Source organism: Electrona antarctica (assembly GCF_951216825.1).
Source record: "Electrona antarctica genome assembly, chromosome: 6".
Classification (NCBI taxonomy): domain Eukaryota; kingdom Metazoa; phylum Chordata; class Actinopteri; order Myctophiformes; family Myctophidae; genus Electrona; species Electrona antarctica.
Window position 1 is genome coordinate 30,628,987 of NC_136811.1, and position 16,938 is coordinate 30,645,924.

Below are 16,938 nucleotides of genomic sequence, written 5' to 3' on the forward strand. Positions count from 1 at the left end.
CTATCAATATATAAATATGAAATATATATGTGTGTATATATATATATATATATATATATATATATATATATATTCTGGGGTATTCAAATACATACCTCCTCTGCTTGCATCATCTTAAAAACCTCCCCAAATTCGGAATTCTCTCCAGTTCCTATGACGATGCCCTAGAAGAAAGCAAACCAAAGGGGGACGAAACCTTTTGGTGACCAGCATAACAAATATTTCAAATGACAGTAGAAGACAAATATTTACCTTATAGTGTTCTAGTTTCAAACCAAAAACACATTATACAAGTAAGTAATGCCTACTGTCTTTAGTGTTGTACATTGGCTTTGTACTGTACACAAGGTCTTGTTGTCCTTGTACTGTGTGCGTCAGCATGTACTATGTTACCCTGTCAATATATTTCTGCACCAACAACACCAAGCAAATCCCTGTGTATTTATCAAACATTAAGATCAAAGGAAATTGAAAGCAAAATATACAAAAGCAGCATTTAACGTAACAAGAGAAGCATATCATTTCATGAGAGAGATGAAACCAGTGATTATGCGGTGTCGAGGCGATGTGAGATTGTGAGGTGTTGTTGGTACCTTGGCTTTCCCGCAGCGCACCAGGGTGCCCATGAAGGATAGGTTGCTGCGGGAGGCCGGGTCCCCATTAAGGGCAGCAGGCTGGGGAAAGGTGGACTTGGGGCAGGGCGCCGTCTCTCCTGTTAAACTGGACTCATCCACAGACAAGTCAGTCGCCTGGCAAAGGGGCACACACAGCATTGAGATTTCCCATTCAAAGTTAGGGGTCCCCTTTAGAGGTTCCAGGGGATCCCCAGGAAAATGAGTTTTAACACATTAATCCCATGTTATACTTAGTATACTGTATGTTTAAATAGCCAATTTACAAGTGCACTGTGAGCCATTATATCTGCTATTTTTTTTAAACAATCTTGACACAATCTAACACAATTGCATATAAATGCAGGGGAGCTATTAAGAAACACTGTTATGTAGGACAACTGTGTTGTGTGTGCGTGTCAGTACCTCAAAGAGGCGGAGGTCAGCTGGAACCCTCTCTCCCACAGACAGACACACTGTGTCTCCTGGAACCAGGTCCCTGGCTAAAAGGTGCTCCAGTTTCCCTTCTCTTATACTGGAGGATGAGCATGGAGGACAGAGACAGACATGGATGGAAAGATGGAGTACATGGGCGGAAAGACAGAGGAGAGGTATAATGGTAGGAATGGAGAGGAGGAGATAAGGAGAAGAGGTTTTGGTTGAGACATTTAGTAATATATTTCTCCCTCATTTTACGTTTTATGCATATTAGATGCATTTGCCTTTATTACTCGGTTTATGACTATGACAATGTTATTGACACAGAGAGAGACTCACCAGTAGCATTCTGGAGGCACTAGTTTTCCCAGTTCTTCCAGAGACTTCTCTGAACGGTACTCCTACACAATAACTCAAATCAGAAATCTTCCATTTCATAGTTTAAAATCAGCTTAAAGTACACACACAGTACACACACACACAGTATGCAAGGATTCACACTGATAGTTCCTATTCATATTTCATGGACTCCTAAAAGATCGAACATTTATGAGGCCATGATAAATGAGCAGAGATGTTTGTTGGCAGGCCATGTGTTTCCAATGCACGCCCCCACATATGCACATAGAGAAAGACACATACAGACCAGCCAAAATATTTTGAGTACCACAATATTGTAACGCAATGTGCTTTAACACTTTGCTTTACACATGGCCATTTCCCCACTCACTTCCATATCACCACGTTATTCAACATAGTTTGGCTTTTTTTTTTTTTTAATACACATTTTGTGATAACTGATAAATATCATTATCAATCACAATGTTATTGATACTGAAACGTTCCAGTGTAATTATTTACACACACACACACACACACACACACACACACACACACACACACACACACACACACACACACACACACACACACACACACACACACACACACACACACACACACACACACACACACACACACACACACACACACACACACACACACACACACACACACACACACACACACACACCCCTTACCTGGACAAAGGCGACTGTTACAACAATTATAATGGCCTGTCAGAAGGAGAGAGAGAGTTGAAGGAGTCAAAAATTACACCAATAGTAGTCGAGCCTGATCAAAACCAATGACGTGTGCTCATCAAAAGAATCCAGAACAATCAAGCACAGCTCATCTCTCATGCTTTCTGGTCACAAGTCAGACACTGCTCCTACACAATAACTCAAATCAGAAATCCTCCATTTCATAGTTCATGAAATCAGCTTACAGTACATTCCCTGAAATACAGGCAGGCAGGCGCACACGCGCACACACACCCACGCACGCGTGCACACACATGCACACGTCTTATTCTGTATCTTTGCCATCAGGTTCTGTTGTCCTGGAAATGTCCGTCAGCACTCAACGTACAATACATTAATTTATACTTTGCTGAAAATAACACATGGCGACATCATGCAACATTTATAAAGGCTTTACTACAGCATGTAAGTTGTCCCGCCATCCATGTGACCCAGACACAATGACTCATGTTTTTAATCAGTGTAGGCGTATAAGAGAACAAAAGAGATCAAAAGGCTGAAAGAAAGACCAAAGAAAAAAGAAAAGGTACGGTAAGTAGTGTACTGTTGCCTGAAAATGACTAATCAAAAGAATAAAGAAAAGTGAACAATGTCGGGTGCACATACCACAGTGATGCTACAGGCATCATCAAACTGGTGCATGAGGACGCTGATGACTGCCGAGGCCAGCAGCAACATGATGAGAGGATCTTTAAACTACAGAGGAAGGGACAAAGGAAAAGACAGATAGAGAAATGAAGGAGAGTTTGTGTGTGTGTGTGTGTGTGTGTGTGTGTGTGTGTGTGTGTGTGTGTGTGTGTGTGTGTGTGTGTGTGTGTGTGTGTGTGTGTGTGTGTGTTGGGGGGGGGGGGGGGGGTATATAGAAAGATAGTAGTGGTTGGGAGAAAGAGAGCGGAGACGTTATGACATAAATTAAACTGGTTAGCTTCAATAGTGCAGAATCAATAGTCCAGTCAATACAAACTTGACATGTCAACAAGCTCAGAAAAGGTGTCAATCATTCAGCCATTGAGCCATTGTTGAGCACATTCTTTCAGTGAACTAGGCCAACAGGTCCATGGCTATTTTCAGCAGCACGCATTCAAATGACCCCATTTCCATACTAACAACAGGATCGAACAGCCCAACCAACAAAGCGCTTCTACTATATTCTTCTGCATTTTTCCAGTGAAGAGTGGCAGCACTGCAGTTCAGGGGTTGACACTAAGGTCTCAGAGGCACTTGCCCATCGGTCATTTTACCTTATTTTTGAGGGACGCTAGCCCCTCCTATAAACAGGTTTAATGTTTGTTTTTCCATAGACAAACATTAAAAACGCCATTGACAATGGACAGAGTTTAATGTTTGTTTTGTCAATGTTTTTTTTGTCCTCGATGTTGTAAGATGATAAGAGCGCCCCTCTCTTCACACGGGTGTGATACTGTGATTTTTTACTTTCTATTGCATGCTTGAAACGTTTCCTTTCCCAGTTGAAAACTATGTTTTTGTTTAAGTCACAGGAATCGGCTACAGTAAACAATCAAGTTATGTAAATAATAGCATTTAGAGGTAGCCCGAGCCAGACTTAGGTTATGGCATCGTCATGATATCATGTTTAGATTGTTTACCGATTGACTGAACTGAACATACTGTACTGGTCAGCAATGTTGGGGAACTCACGGCAAAGGACCGCAGCAGCCATGGAAACTCGACAAACTTTTCGTTGACATCGTTCTGACTAATATTTACTTTTTCTATCGTCACGTTTTCTCTCTGTGACTGTCCGTAGCATTTTTTACCCTTTCCCCAGGTTGGCCTGTTTTGTGGGGCTTAAGAAAACGCATGGCAGATGTACCTGGGAGCTCTCATCGTGCACCAGACATTCATGTCTGGAGTTCTGGACTGGTACATTTTGAGATATTTAAACCACTGCAACCTGTAGACAATATAAGTTTCCTTTCATGGTCATAAAATCCATGCAATTAAATGGTGATTTCCTGTTCAGAGTAGCATCTGCCATTCGCCATTATCAGATATGTGAAGCTGGTGTGTCAATGCCAGGCTCATTGGAAAAAGCAGACTGATAGACATTCTAATTTCTGGTGGTTACGTAGGCTGAAGTGCAAGCAACATTTAGTTCACATTCTACATGTAATGTATTAACTACAATAATAAATGTTCCAATTCCAATTCCAAATTGCTATAAGATCAAGTATATAATTAGTTTTATTATCTAACAATGTCTACGTAATGTGTCACTTGTAACTAACTGTATAACAATAGAAGGAGGGTAAAAAAAAAAGACAGAAAAATAGGACAAAGCCCCCTCTTATTTCAGGGAAGAAAAGCCAGTCTCTCCTGTGCTTCTCTCATGTCCCATTCCATCCTTCCAATTTCTCTCATCTCTTGCCCTCTTCTGGTGGCTGTGCTATATTTAACCTCTCTCTGTTCTGCTTGTGGCCACAGAGGACTCAGAACAGCTCACCACCATAGAACACATCTCTCCTTTTTCATCCTTCCCCCTGGAAACCAACACAATATTTGGTAGTGTGTCCTTGTCAGACAAACACACCAAACTCAGGGGTTGCCTGCGATTGCCTGGGAGTAGCAGAGATATTTCACTTTGAAGGGGGGGAAAAAGGGAGCAATGAACTGACATTTCATCACCACTGGCCAGATTGGCTGAAGAAACATCCTATACATTACCAGCCACTTAAAACATTTTGACCAATTGATATTATAAAAAGAAGCAATGACTGATTAACTGCCGAAGAAGCTTGTAAATTAAACTACTGGTGTGGTGACTACTGGATCCAGCCTGTCAGATATGTGACAAGTGGTAATTCCACTTGGTGTAACACATTCAATTTGTATCCACCATAGTGATCCATAGTGAGTGGAGAGGAGAGTTTGGAAAAGAGTCTGGGGAAAAAGACTATTCTCTTCACCTCAGGAATTGACCTATGCATAAATCCCACCCCCTTAAGCTACTATTGGAGTTGACTAGTGACCGCTTAAATCCATTTTTTTGAAAGTTCCTCTAATCTGGTGTGCAGGTGATGACATGCACATGACATGCACAATAGAATTACATTTTCTTTCTTTTATCCCATTATAAAATGGGCTAAAATGGCACCCAGGACCAAAACTGGTGTCCACCCCCTGGCACTGTTTTCTTTGTGTTGTGGTCCTTTAAAAAAAAACATAGGATTTAGTACCTGGGAGATGTATTTCTTCCATAGCGGCTCCTCCTCACTGATGTCAAACTCGTTCCAGCCATGATAAGCCCTCCGCCTACACACCTCCTCCTGGGTTAGACCTAATTGCAGGTCAGCCTGAGAAGAAGACACATTGCCACATCAGCATATGTGACAGCGATGTTTTGAATTTTGATATTCAATTTATTTGAATGGAATCTCAGTACACTCGTTTCTGGAATCAATTTGCTACAAAGGATCACATAATTAAGCTTTAGTGAACTCTGACATGCTGATTTGTGCTGCTGAGCAATAACAATACTGCTTTTAGTGTGTTCCCCTTAGATGGTGCCTGAGCAGTAGTACTGAGAAAGAAGCTCATCATTTTAACTTTGTACAATTCTGCTTGGCCAGAATATAAATCAAAGGAGCTACAATCAATGGTTTGCCAGTGGTGAGGCCAGAGTAGATGGTATAACAGTCTTAACTTCAAGTGCTTTCTTCTCTCACAGTCACAAGCAAATACTGCACCTCGACCAGGTCAAATTATTTGTGTGTTTTGGTTCATAGGCCTCAGGTCCCGCAACAACAGGTGAATGAATATTTCTCTTAAAATGTGTCACAGCGTAACTTGGACCAACCCAATCTTTTATAGAAAACCACTCTAAATATGGCCCATGTAGGCATGTACTGTACAAGCATAGGGCTAAACGCTGAATTGTGCCGTCATCTTGACGGACAGATTTTTTGGGGGAAGGAGGATAACAATGGTACTGATCCTACCCCCAAATAATCTGTCAAGTTTGATCCAAATCAAATCAAAACAGTCTGCTATGTGCTCAGGTGGCACAGACGTAAAGTACCTGCCCACCACCATAGAGACTAGGGGTTCGAGACCACCATATGGCTTGCCGATAATAAAAATAAAGAAAATGTTAATAACTATTAACATCCCTACTTGCCGAGCATCTATACAAACACAACTGGCTGTTGATCTTTGTTACTGCACGTACTCCTACATTGATTGATTGATTGAAATATTTAACGGTTGGCAGAATTACAGTACATTTCAAGCACAACTCAATACAAAGACTGTTAACTGTGAGTGGACGACCCAATAAAGCAGTACACTTGTGATACAGGCTGGGACGGTGCCCGTCAGTGGGGACTGTAGACGGGTGCGCTGGCTATATGACAATAACATTTAAAAAACTACCGTACTTTTGTTGTGTATTTGTCCAGTGAAGATCTTGTTTATTAACTGATTAATAATTTAATATATTATACAAACACCAGTTTTAGTACCAGATTTCAGTATTGGTCACCATGATGCTGAATATTTGCTCATGACTCCTAGTCACCAGCGATGTGACAGTTCTGAAGGATAGTTTTGCACTGCACTTTATTCACATTACTTCTATTACCTATAATACACTTCTGCTTAGGAGCAGATTTGAACTAGAAACACATTAAGTGTTTCCAGTTCAAACCTGCCGTTTGTGGAGTCAAACGAAGTTATGAACCGGAACAGGAAATTGGTATGCCACATTCTGGAAACCTGGGACTGCAGACTACAGCACAAAGCCTATTTGCTGCTGTTATTGTGTTAAACAATTTCCCCTCAGAAATCAACAAAGGCTAAAGATGGTTGTCTTATTACCTGGAGGATACACGCTACTTCGTTCACAGGAAGTTCACTGGCTTTCTTTGAGGCTAGTACTGGGACCATGGTCTCATCTTCACTGTAGGGTTGTCTCTCGGAAAGCTGCAAGACAAAGACAGACAGCTCAGGCAAATAGAAACATGCAACAATGAGGAACAAATAGAAGACCTGAAGTGCTAATTAGTATGGGTCTAGCATCTAGCCTTCGAAACATAATCCACATCTGATAGTATTAAGTACCTTTACGTATATGATCTGCCTGTAATCCCTATGCAGCTCAGACAGACCAATGTTTTCTTGTCAGTGGCCACCTGAGATTAACTAGTAAATCCCCACAGATTAAATATATCTATTACAGGTGTGTGATCTTAATCTGATCTACAGTATTTCAATTTCTGAGAGCATCAAGTATTCTAGTAAATGGTGTAAGGTCGGACAAAGACAATTTTACACATTTGGAAGTAATGGGTATTTGTACTAGATCATTGGTCTTCAACAGGGGGTTAACGGTATTTATTTTTGCAGTGTGACCCCAGCTGTGAGTTATGGCTCATCTGTGTCACAATATTGTTTTCCGATTATGATTATTGAAAAGTGCTCAGTTTTGGAATTTTCGGTGTGATACCTTAATTTTAGACTAGTTGTGTATTGTAGACTAGTGTGTGTATTATAATATTTTGCATTGCCGTTTGTGCCCATGTAGTTTTTACAATGAGGAATACAATGAGGAGGTTTTTTTTTCTTGAACAAAGTTTACCATGAACTTTAGTGATCTCAAACAGCACTGCTGCAGAAAATATTCTAAAATAGACTAAATATATGACAAAATACAAATCAAGCTGCCTCATAGCATCAAATTGTCTGTGTGTGTAATGTTCAGACGCTGTAGATAAAAAACATAGCAACTCAACCAAATCTTTGGATATGAATAATAAACATTCACCGTCATTTTGTCAATATTTTCCACTTTGTTTCCCTGTGTCTCCGTTTAGCTACTGGGTCGAGAGAGAGAGCTGAATGTGACAGCAAAAACCAAAACTGAAAAACATCCTATATTGTCATAAAAGGTGAAAAATATATTTGCATGGAGATGAGTGTCCAACTACAAAGCAATTTGCAGCGCAGCTGAAAAACGTGTCAGCCTCGTATTCGCAGGAGATTCAGAATTTTGTCCAAGAGCTCAGACGGTTTGCTCTCGCCCAGATCTCGATTGGTGTCAAATATTGGAACCTTTGCAACAGAGACGGGATATATACGAGTGTGTCATATATATCCCCTGGAGGAGGACTGCTATGTAAGCTACTCTGGCTGCTGTCAGTGTCAAACTCCCGAGGGCTGATACTACATAATAGTATTTATTTTGTCACCTCTTGTTCCCTTCTCTCTCTAATATATACACCACACCTCAAATATTAGCTTAGCTTGTACTTGTAGTGTCCCCCTGCAAAGTGTATAAAAGCATAGGGGGAATCCTATCCCGCCAATTTGAAAAAATAATTTTAAGCCCTGCTAATCACACTGCTGCCGTTTCCAGCATATACACAGCGCTCCTGTTGAAAACAATTCAAAACATCTGATTTCATGTGCATCATTCATGTGCATCATTCCTGTGATGCACCTCAGTGTTTCCCATTAAAGGGGCTGAAAGGATGTTTTGTTAAAAAAAAGAAAAAGAAAGAAAATAGTAATAATAATAATATATTTAGCTATATATTCTGATAGTAATCTTTGTGCTACAGAGTTATTGTTCTGCAACAGTGATCTTCTCATCTCTCCAGCTCTTTAGTAATCCGAGTTCCCAGAAGTTTTACCCCTACCCACTAGGCTAGGGGGTGAGATAAACAGCTCTTTACTAAACAAAAAAATCACACCCGTGTGAAGTGAGTGGTGCAACTCCGTGTGGGGTTGGGGGGGGAAGTTCCAGACCCACAGGAACACACCCAGGGTGTCGGCCGATTCCGGTGAGCCGCCCCGCGTCCGAAACGGTTGAGAAATGACCGTGTGGGGGTCCCTCTACTGTACCCTCTACTGTACTGTCACACACGAAATCACCATATATACAGTTAATATGTGCGTGTGTGTTTGTGTGTGTTAGGTGGCGCACAGGTGGTGAAAAACAACCATGCTGTTTTCGTGCTCAGACGCACCCACCCAGCCACCCACACACATAGCTCCATAAGGGAGTGGTTGCACCACTCAAAAAATACGCCAGCATTAAGAAGCCCGCTATTCAGATGAACTGCCATTTCGACACGCTAATTATTAACCCTGTCCCTATTAAACCGCATACGGAAGCCACGTAGTCTGACTGGCGGTGCGTCAGAATTCCACTCTGTCCCCAAAATTAACCACATCCCCTAAGCCAGGGGTGTCCAAAGTGTGGCCAAATGTGGCCCTGGGACTTTTATATGGCCCACGGCTTCATACTTGAATGGAGGGTATGCGCATGCATAAAGTGAGTGCCAAATAGAGTGCCAAAGTGAGTTTAATATCGTTTAATACAATCAGATAGGACTATTCTGTTTGGATGTATGGGCTGTCACTTGCTGGCTATGGCCGTTTTTAGCCCAAATGACTGTTTGTTTTTCGTGCAAAACTAATGCTTGGAATGGATTCAGAATCATGAAAAACCCCTAGTTTGACATGTCACATGCTACTTAAAGCATAATGAAATTTTGAGTTTTTGCCTTATACGTAGGTTGTCTATGGTGTGGTCACTGGTCACATATAACTGGCATTAAGCTACTGATTTAGAAGAGTTATCAACCAAAATATAAACTAGAGGGTCACCTTAGGTGGTACCAATTCATGAAAATATCAGTGTTGGCCCCTGCAATAATAACAAATGTAAAATTATGACCATTTTAATACTTGGATTAAAGAATGACAGAATGATATTATTAGTGTGTTTGAGAAGACATGAAGACAAAACATTGAAAAGACAAGTCAAGGGTATGCGGGATGCAAGAATTTTGCATCAAACGCAAGTGCAACGCACAGACTCACACAATCAATCCTTTGTTCCAACTTGACATACTGTAGATATAAGCCCACCACCAGCAACTAATTTACCTACTTTGATTAAACTGCAGGGTCTAGTACTGGTGGCTGTTTGCAGTCGTTTTCCCTGACCACTCATCCAACAGGCAATGGTAGCCGCGAAGATAAGCCGATCATTAGCATGAACCAACTCCAAGACAACAGCAATGCATTCCAGTGTGTCCTATCCCCTCTGCAGTGCCAGTCATCACCTGTAACTCTCAAGAACACTAGAGAGGGCTACAGGCAAAAGTGGCATCATGTTCCTTTGCTCCTGGATACACTGACCGTCCTATTGCCCTATTTGAAGGAGACAGTAGAAGGCATTGCATACGATTAGGTTCAGTGGCTGAGAGGATTGTTTCTGATTAAGAGTGACAAGAGCTTAAAGCTGTGGTACTCCTGCAGTCTCTGCTCTCTCTTCTCCACTTGTTATTGATCAATGAACACACACCTTGTCTGATTAAAAAGTGAAACTCAATCCCCCATAACACCCCCTCAATCCCCCATAACACCCAACATGAACAACAATGCAAAGCAGCAGAGGTTGAAGCTGGATGTTCAGTTTGTCAGAGAAAGTACCACGCTTCTGCCTAAAGTCGATCCTATCTTCCGAATGGCACTGCCCAGTAGGAAGAGGAGGACTAAAACAGCACAGGAGTTTGGAGATGCCCGAACCACACTGGAATATGGACAGGAGTGACAGAATAACATAAGACATTTTTGAGCTGCTACTTAAGACTGAAAAGTTAAAGTTATTTTCTTCTTTTGTCAAAGTGACTGAATAAAAATGAAAATACAATCAAATGTTCAGCAAAGTATTCCAAATGACTTGTCTTGGCTTTTAGTATTTAGCAGACAGTAAGACTAGTGAATGTATAACTGGTGGAACAGCCAGAAAACAGTTTGTGTTCTTTTTCATTTGAAATAGGAATGGGGGATTATTTTCAAGATACAGAGTTACTTTGAGGTGTAATAGTTCTATTTATAGTGTTTATTAATTCCCAAATAGGCTTGAAAGTATTTATTCAACAGCAATTACAGCATATAGGCAAACAGTAAGAATAACTTATGCATACCAGGCGGAATGGGCAGAAAATTCCCCTTTTTTGATTTTCAAGGGGTGGGGGGTTATTTTCAAGATACAGAGTTACTTTGTGTCAAAAGTCTTGTATTTATAGTGTTAACCAATTCCCAAATGGGTGTGTTCAAATTTTGAACTTGATGATTATCCCCCCCACCCTATGTGAGGCCAATAGTAGCCCCCAGCAGCTATGGGTACTGGGCAAATGTCCAAGAGGTTCAAGATGAGTAATATAGCTAGCTGCTTTCTCTTCCCTTATCTCTACCCTTGTTCCCTTCTTCCTCAAGTGTATAACCTTTCTTTCCACTCAGCGGGGTTAATTATTTTCAGGCAACTATAATTAGATCCAGGTCAAACTCTATTAACGATCTTGGAGACAGTGATGGAGAAGTGCCAAACCCCTGCAGGGAGGGCCACAGCAAAGTACAGATGAGTAACGTCACGCTGCCTTTAGAATGCACATCACATAAAGCTGATAAGAGCCAAGACCTGTTTCACTATTGCATGAGCGTGATATACTACATGCTTAGTGAGCATTAAGGCATGTCCAGTACATGGAGATAACTGTAGTTACTTTATGACCAAGATTACAGGTCAGGTAGATATTAGAGAGCATGGGGCTAAACCCACTGGCTGCAACTACTGCAAGAACATAAACTATGCTCTTAGTGGCACTAAACATTTTACACTTGGAAGTATAAAGTCACCTTTACACTTTCTGAACTCAACTACCACTGAATAAGAAGTTTTATGTTGCCATTGTATTATGTATTACTATTGATTGACTATAGTAATCACTCACTCAAACCTATTTGATTGGTTTAGATCCATTAGAACAGTTTGGGTTATGTGTACAGATCATCACATGCAACAAGACAACGCACACAAGCCATGCACATGCAATACAGCTTCACATGACTTCACAGGCGAGCACAAAAAAGGGCAAGATGCCAACATACACAGTGCGGGTCTGACCTAATAGATTTCATGATATTCATGGACATGTCTCGGTACTGAAATGTAAGCCAGTTTAACAACTCCTGAGCATCTGGTTCTCAAATAACAGACGCAAGTAAACTTTCATTGCCTGAATTCTAAAATCAGATTGAATCATCATTCTAACAACCCGACTATTCAGCAGTGCAGACTGCAGGAACTTGTTTGCAACAACAACAGTTTCTGATACCTTTTTAGACAAGAAACATAACAGGCTATGAAGCCAGTTGATCAATCTTGATCAATTTAGCATCTACAACTGCTAGTTTAAAACTTTCCTTGTCTGTCAAGTGGTTTGTGTGTCATTCACTGACACAGCGGTTGATCATATATACTTTGAATAAAGTGGAGCCAAACACGACAAACACGTTTTGACGCTCTCCTGTGCTCCACTGCCAATCCATGATCTTTTGAAGGGACTGACACTCCCTCTTTTTACTTTGGATTGAACTGATTATGTTAGGCTATAATCTTAATGTTCTATAATTGTCCGTCCGGCGTGTTCTATAATTGTCCGTCCGGTGTCCGTACACGCCAGGAGCGTTCATTTTGTGAGACTCAGTACTTTACATTAATTTAAAATGCTGTTTGTGCCATGAAAGTGAATAAAGTGAATATGGTTGGTTGGTATGCAGCACTAAAGCAATGAATGCATGCATTTTTCGAAATTAGGCATTTTAAATAAAAATAAAATCATCCACCTGTATGAATGATGCATGATCAAATTAAAAGTTTGATGATTAATATTCACCAATGTATTTTTGTATCTTTATTTTACTTTTTAATACTACATTTAAAAGTATATTAAACTTAAATACAACATAGTTACATTCATCTTTAATTATTTTCTGCTCAAATTAACTACCCCAAAAAAGTGGTTAAATTGTCACAATTGCTGATACTGATGTCGTTAAAACTGGCTAACACTGCAGCTAAGGAGGAAAGGACATTAGTACCTAATTTATTATCAAAACTCAGGAGCAACAATGTTAAGTGCACACTGGGGACAGTTTGATCAGGAGGTGGTTATGAACAGGTCGTATACCTGTTACTGCAGCCCAACTACGCCAGCACCACCTTGTGAAAATCCTGTCAATTTTGTGTCACAAATCACAATTCAGTCAAAATGATCACTGAAGTCTACAATACAAGGAAAACTTCCTAACCACAGATTTGAGACCTGACAAGACGCGCGTACACACAAGGTGTTGCCAGTAATTACCATTGTGTGAATGTTACAAGTGAGGGATGGCTACTAGGCTAGCATAGGGAGATCGCTGGTCTGCCTGAAGGTGGTGAGAAATACAGACTGAGAAAGAGAGACAGTTAGAGAGCTGGTGATGCCAGCATGGCCACAAAACTCCCTTCCTCCTTTTGGCAGGTACACAACAAGAGCAAACATACAGTTTCAACACACAGCACACTTGAGTGCTGTGTGCATTTTAAATACAAGCGGACAATATTTGAATTTCTGACCAATAGATATAGTTTATATTATGGAGAAGGATGTATCAGTTATTTTATGCATTTTCCCATTCTTCTGAATCTGATGACATATTCGTGCAATATTCCTGCATGAATCAACATTCTGAATCTTACCATGGAAAACAAGGATGCATACAGATTCAGGCTACCCAAGTCTCAGTATGCCAGATAAATATCTAATCTGGGTATCTGAAAACACACCATCTCATTCTGTTGCTTTAAATTATTCTTGCACTCATTCATTGCAGGCAACTTGGCACTATTTGTGGAAAATACTCCAACTCAAAAACTTGACCTTCAAGCTTACTGCACTAGTTGGCTTGTCTTTAGTGCAGAAATTTCACAGGTTGGTGTAGACTCAATGGGCGGAATCCAGGCTGAAATCTATACATGGCATGTTCGGAAGCTCTTATATGGTACATTTGGCAAGTTAGGATGGCGATATGATAATGCCTAATTTAAATGATGGGAAACGTAAATTATTTTTCTTTTCATTAACAATCAAGACTAAGTAGGTACGTCAGCAGGTAAATTCTAAATATGTTGTAATATATATTTGCAAATATTCTACTGTAAACTATCTCTATTGGGCACTGTGGTGGCACCGTGGCATAGAGGTAAACTTCCACCTCATCACTACAGGAACTAGGGGAATCCAATGTGGTGCCTCCGGCTTGCCTGGGCATCCTTATGAACACAATTGGCCATTTTGCTGGAGGGAAGAGGCAATCTTTGTTGCTGCACCAGTGACTCCTACAGGTTGGTAAAGGGTGACAAATTCATTGTGTATGGACCGATTCCGTAACGGAACTCATGGTCGCAGCCTACGTATTTCCTGTAGGCGGAGACGACACATCTGCGGTTTCCCCGCACCAAGCTTCTACTACAGTGAATGGAAAAGTGACTGATGTTAGTCTGCCTTTTTACTAACACTAACATTACAAAGATGCCCAGAACATCAGGATGAACCTGTGTAGTGGCAACATTAAAAAAAACGGAATGTCAAAATATCTACCGCCGTGGCTGAGACCAGAGCCATTGAGTAATGGTGACAAAGCAGTGAAAGTTCCTGAAAGATACATAACTTCAGTCTTACCCAATCTTTCTGTTTTAGGAACACAAGGCTGCTGTACTTTATACCTCAAACTAAGCATTAAAGTATGAGGTATAAAGTACAGCAGCCTTGTGTTCCGATGTTTCAATACTGCCCCTAGGAGGACCAACCAGTTCTTATTGCCCTTTGTAGGTTGTCAAATGGAAGTCTTTCTCATCACATTTTCACTTTTCAGCCTGGCCACCATTGTGTAAGTTTACGTTGTGTTTCCCATTAAAACTTCTTGCATTTGAAGACAGTGTGCGGGAGTTTTTTCTTTCAGCCTGGCCACCTACAACGGAGTATGGATTACATCCATACCAATGGCAAAAGGTTAGGAAAGGAAACAAGTTTTTGTAGCCTACATTCCACAAACATTTGTTTCAATAGGACAGCTGAGTAGATGAGTACTAGTAGACAAACCTACAGTAACCGCACCATGCTAAATATACAAGATGTGGACTGAAGGTTTACCATTAGTTCAACTAAATATTGGGTGTAATTCTAGGACACATGATCATAAACATCTGTCACATCAGTCCTCTGTACTCAATAAACCAAACTTCCTACAAATCAAAGGCCTGTCTGTCAGTATAGTAGTACCCATTTAATTCATTCAGAATAGAATATATGCTGAATGGCCACACTGCACAACCGCATCCCTCTGAGAATATTCTGGATCGTGGGTGTGCTCAGAAGTAATAATGTATTTGAAACTGCTTTTAAATTATATAGTACAGGAGCTAATGCTCTCACAAATAACTGAAGCTGCCCCATCTTGCATCGAGTCTGAACATGCTGTGTCCATCATTATAAATCACTGTGGGCTCCATCATCAGACTTTAAACCCCATAGGGAGAAGGTTAGAACCAACAAACACGTACACCCACATACACAGGCGTCTTAATAATGCCGTGCTTGACAACAATCAGTTGACAACAAACTCTTGTCTTTGTATGGCTAAAAACTCTCCAAAAATCAGGATAAACTACGATGATGAGGATCAAAAAGAGTTGTTCATTTTTGCAAATAAATCTGATTAAAAAAGTAATGCATGATTACAAGGCAAGGCAAGTTTATTTACAGAGTACAGACACTTGCAAGTAACACCGGGCGAAGAAATATTAATGACATATAACGTTGAAGCTATAGCTAAATGGTCAAATTGGCTGACAACAAGACAGAACGCTGCGGACTATAATTAATATTATTCATGAATATTATATCCTAGAGGATATGGCGGCACGAACGGTAGCATCAGCGATCATGTAAACAACAACAATGTCACCGATATACTACCCAAAGTTAGCTGTGTCTAAGCTAACGTTAGCATGATAGCCTCGATCAGTAGCTTTGCTAAAAGATGCTGCTATCGCTGCGGAAGGAAGTTCAAGGCAACGGGTTAAATATCACTATACATATTTAGTTAAAATAGGCCGTGGGAAAAAAGGTTGTGTTTTCAAAGGGCGCGGTTTTAATGGAAACGTGGCAATAACACAGAAACTTACCAAAAGCTCCCGTTTCTTCAGCATCTTCCGTAAAATCCTGCCAGTGTGTCGTTTTGTCTTTGACGGTCGGTAGGTCGATCGCTCGGTGGCTCTCGGTGTGGAAGAGGCGGAGTCAGGTGTCATGCGTTGGTCTGGTCCAGAGCCATGTAATAGAAGAGTTACGACATTGAGGGGGCAGAAAACACAGTACTCGCGCGAGCCCATAGCATAGACTCCAATGCATTCCGGGTGTCCCTATTAATAGAAGTCTATGTAGAAGAGTCGCCATTGGACTGGCCCCATGAAGTGAACGGAGTTTGCGTAACTCTTGTCTGTCTATACTCGGCTCTGTCTGGTCTGGACTCTGGAGAGGTCATTATATCGTGGTATTTTTGGGTTAACGTTTTTTTTGTTAAACGGTTAAAGCACTATATTCTGATAGCAATCTCTCTCTCTCTCTATCCTGAGTTCTCTTTCCTGATTGGATAAAATTGATATCCACTATCCAGACCTAACACACTACCGGACTATCAGAATAAATAGAGTGCTCTATTTAACACTATTTAACCTATTTTAACAAATATACATATTATACTCTACCTTTAAAACAGTGATTCTCAAACTTTTTCATGTGGATACAAAATTTGTGTTGTTAAAATATTTCAAAAAATATTCAAAATTGATGACTTTTGTTGACACACACACACACACACACACACACACACACACACTACCTATTATGCTACAACAAAAACAGATATGT

The 16,938-nt window shown here is 40.6% G+C and overlaps 1 protein-coding gene across 2 annotated transcripts in view; it reads right to left on the reverse strand.

The window, feature by feature from the left end:
* Positions 1 to 16,319, reverse strand: part of atp2c1 (ATPase secretory pathway Ca2+ transporting 1) — a 35,072-nt gene extending 18,753 nt beyond the window's left edge. Inside the window, exons 1-10 of one of the 2 annotated variants that reach the window (XM_079504394.1) lie at positions 16,197 to 16,319; positions 10,068 to 10,330; positions 6,989 to 7,093; positions 5,350 to 5,466; positions 2,759 to 2,848; positions 2,090 to 2,125; positions 1,389 to 1,450; positions 1,038 to 1,146; positions 594 to 749; positions 96 to 164 (exon numbers count right to left, since the gene is read on the reverse strand). In XM_079504394.1, coding sequence (XP_079360520.1) covers positions 96 to 164; positions 594 to 749; positions 1,038 to 1,146; positions 1,389 to 1,450; positions 2,090 to 2,125; positions 2,759 to 2,848; positions 5,350 to 5,466; positions 6,989 to 7,093; positions 10,068 to 10,130 — 807 coding nt within the window. In that variant the 5' untranslated portion in view covers positions 10,131 to 10,330; positions 16,197 to 16,319. The remainder of the gene's footprint in view (positions 1 to 95; positions 165 to 593; positions 750 to 1,037; positions 1,147 to 1,388; positions 1,451 to 2,089; positions 2,126 to 2,758; positions 2,849 to 5,349; positions 5,467 to 6,988; positions 7,094 to 10,067; positions 10,331 to 16,196) is intronic. The other variant, XM_079504395.1, reaches the window with a different exon arrangement.
* Between the last annotated feature and the right edge of the window lie 619 nt (positions 16,320 to 16,938).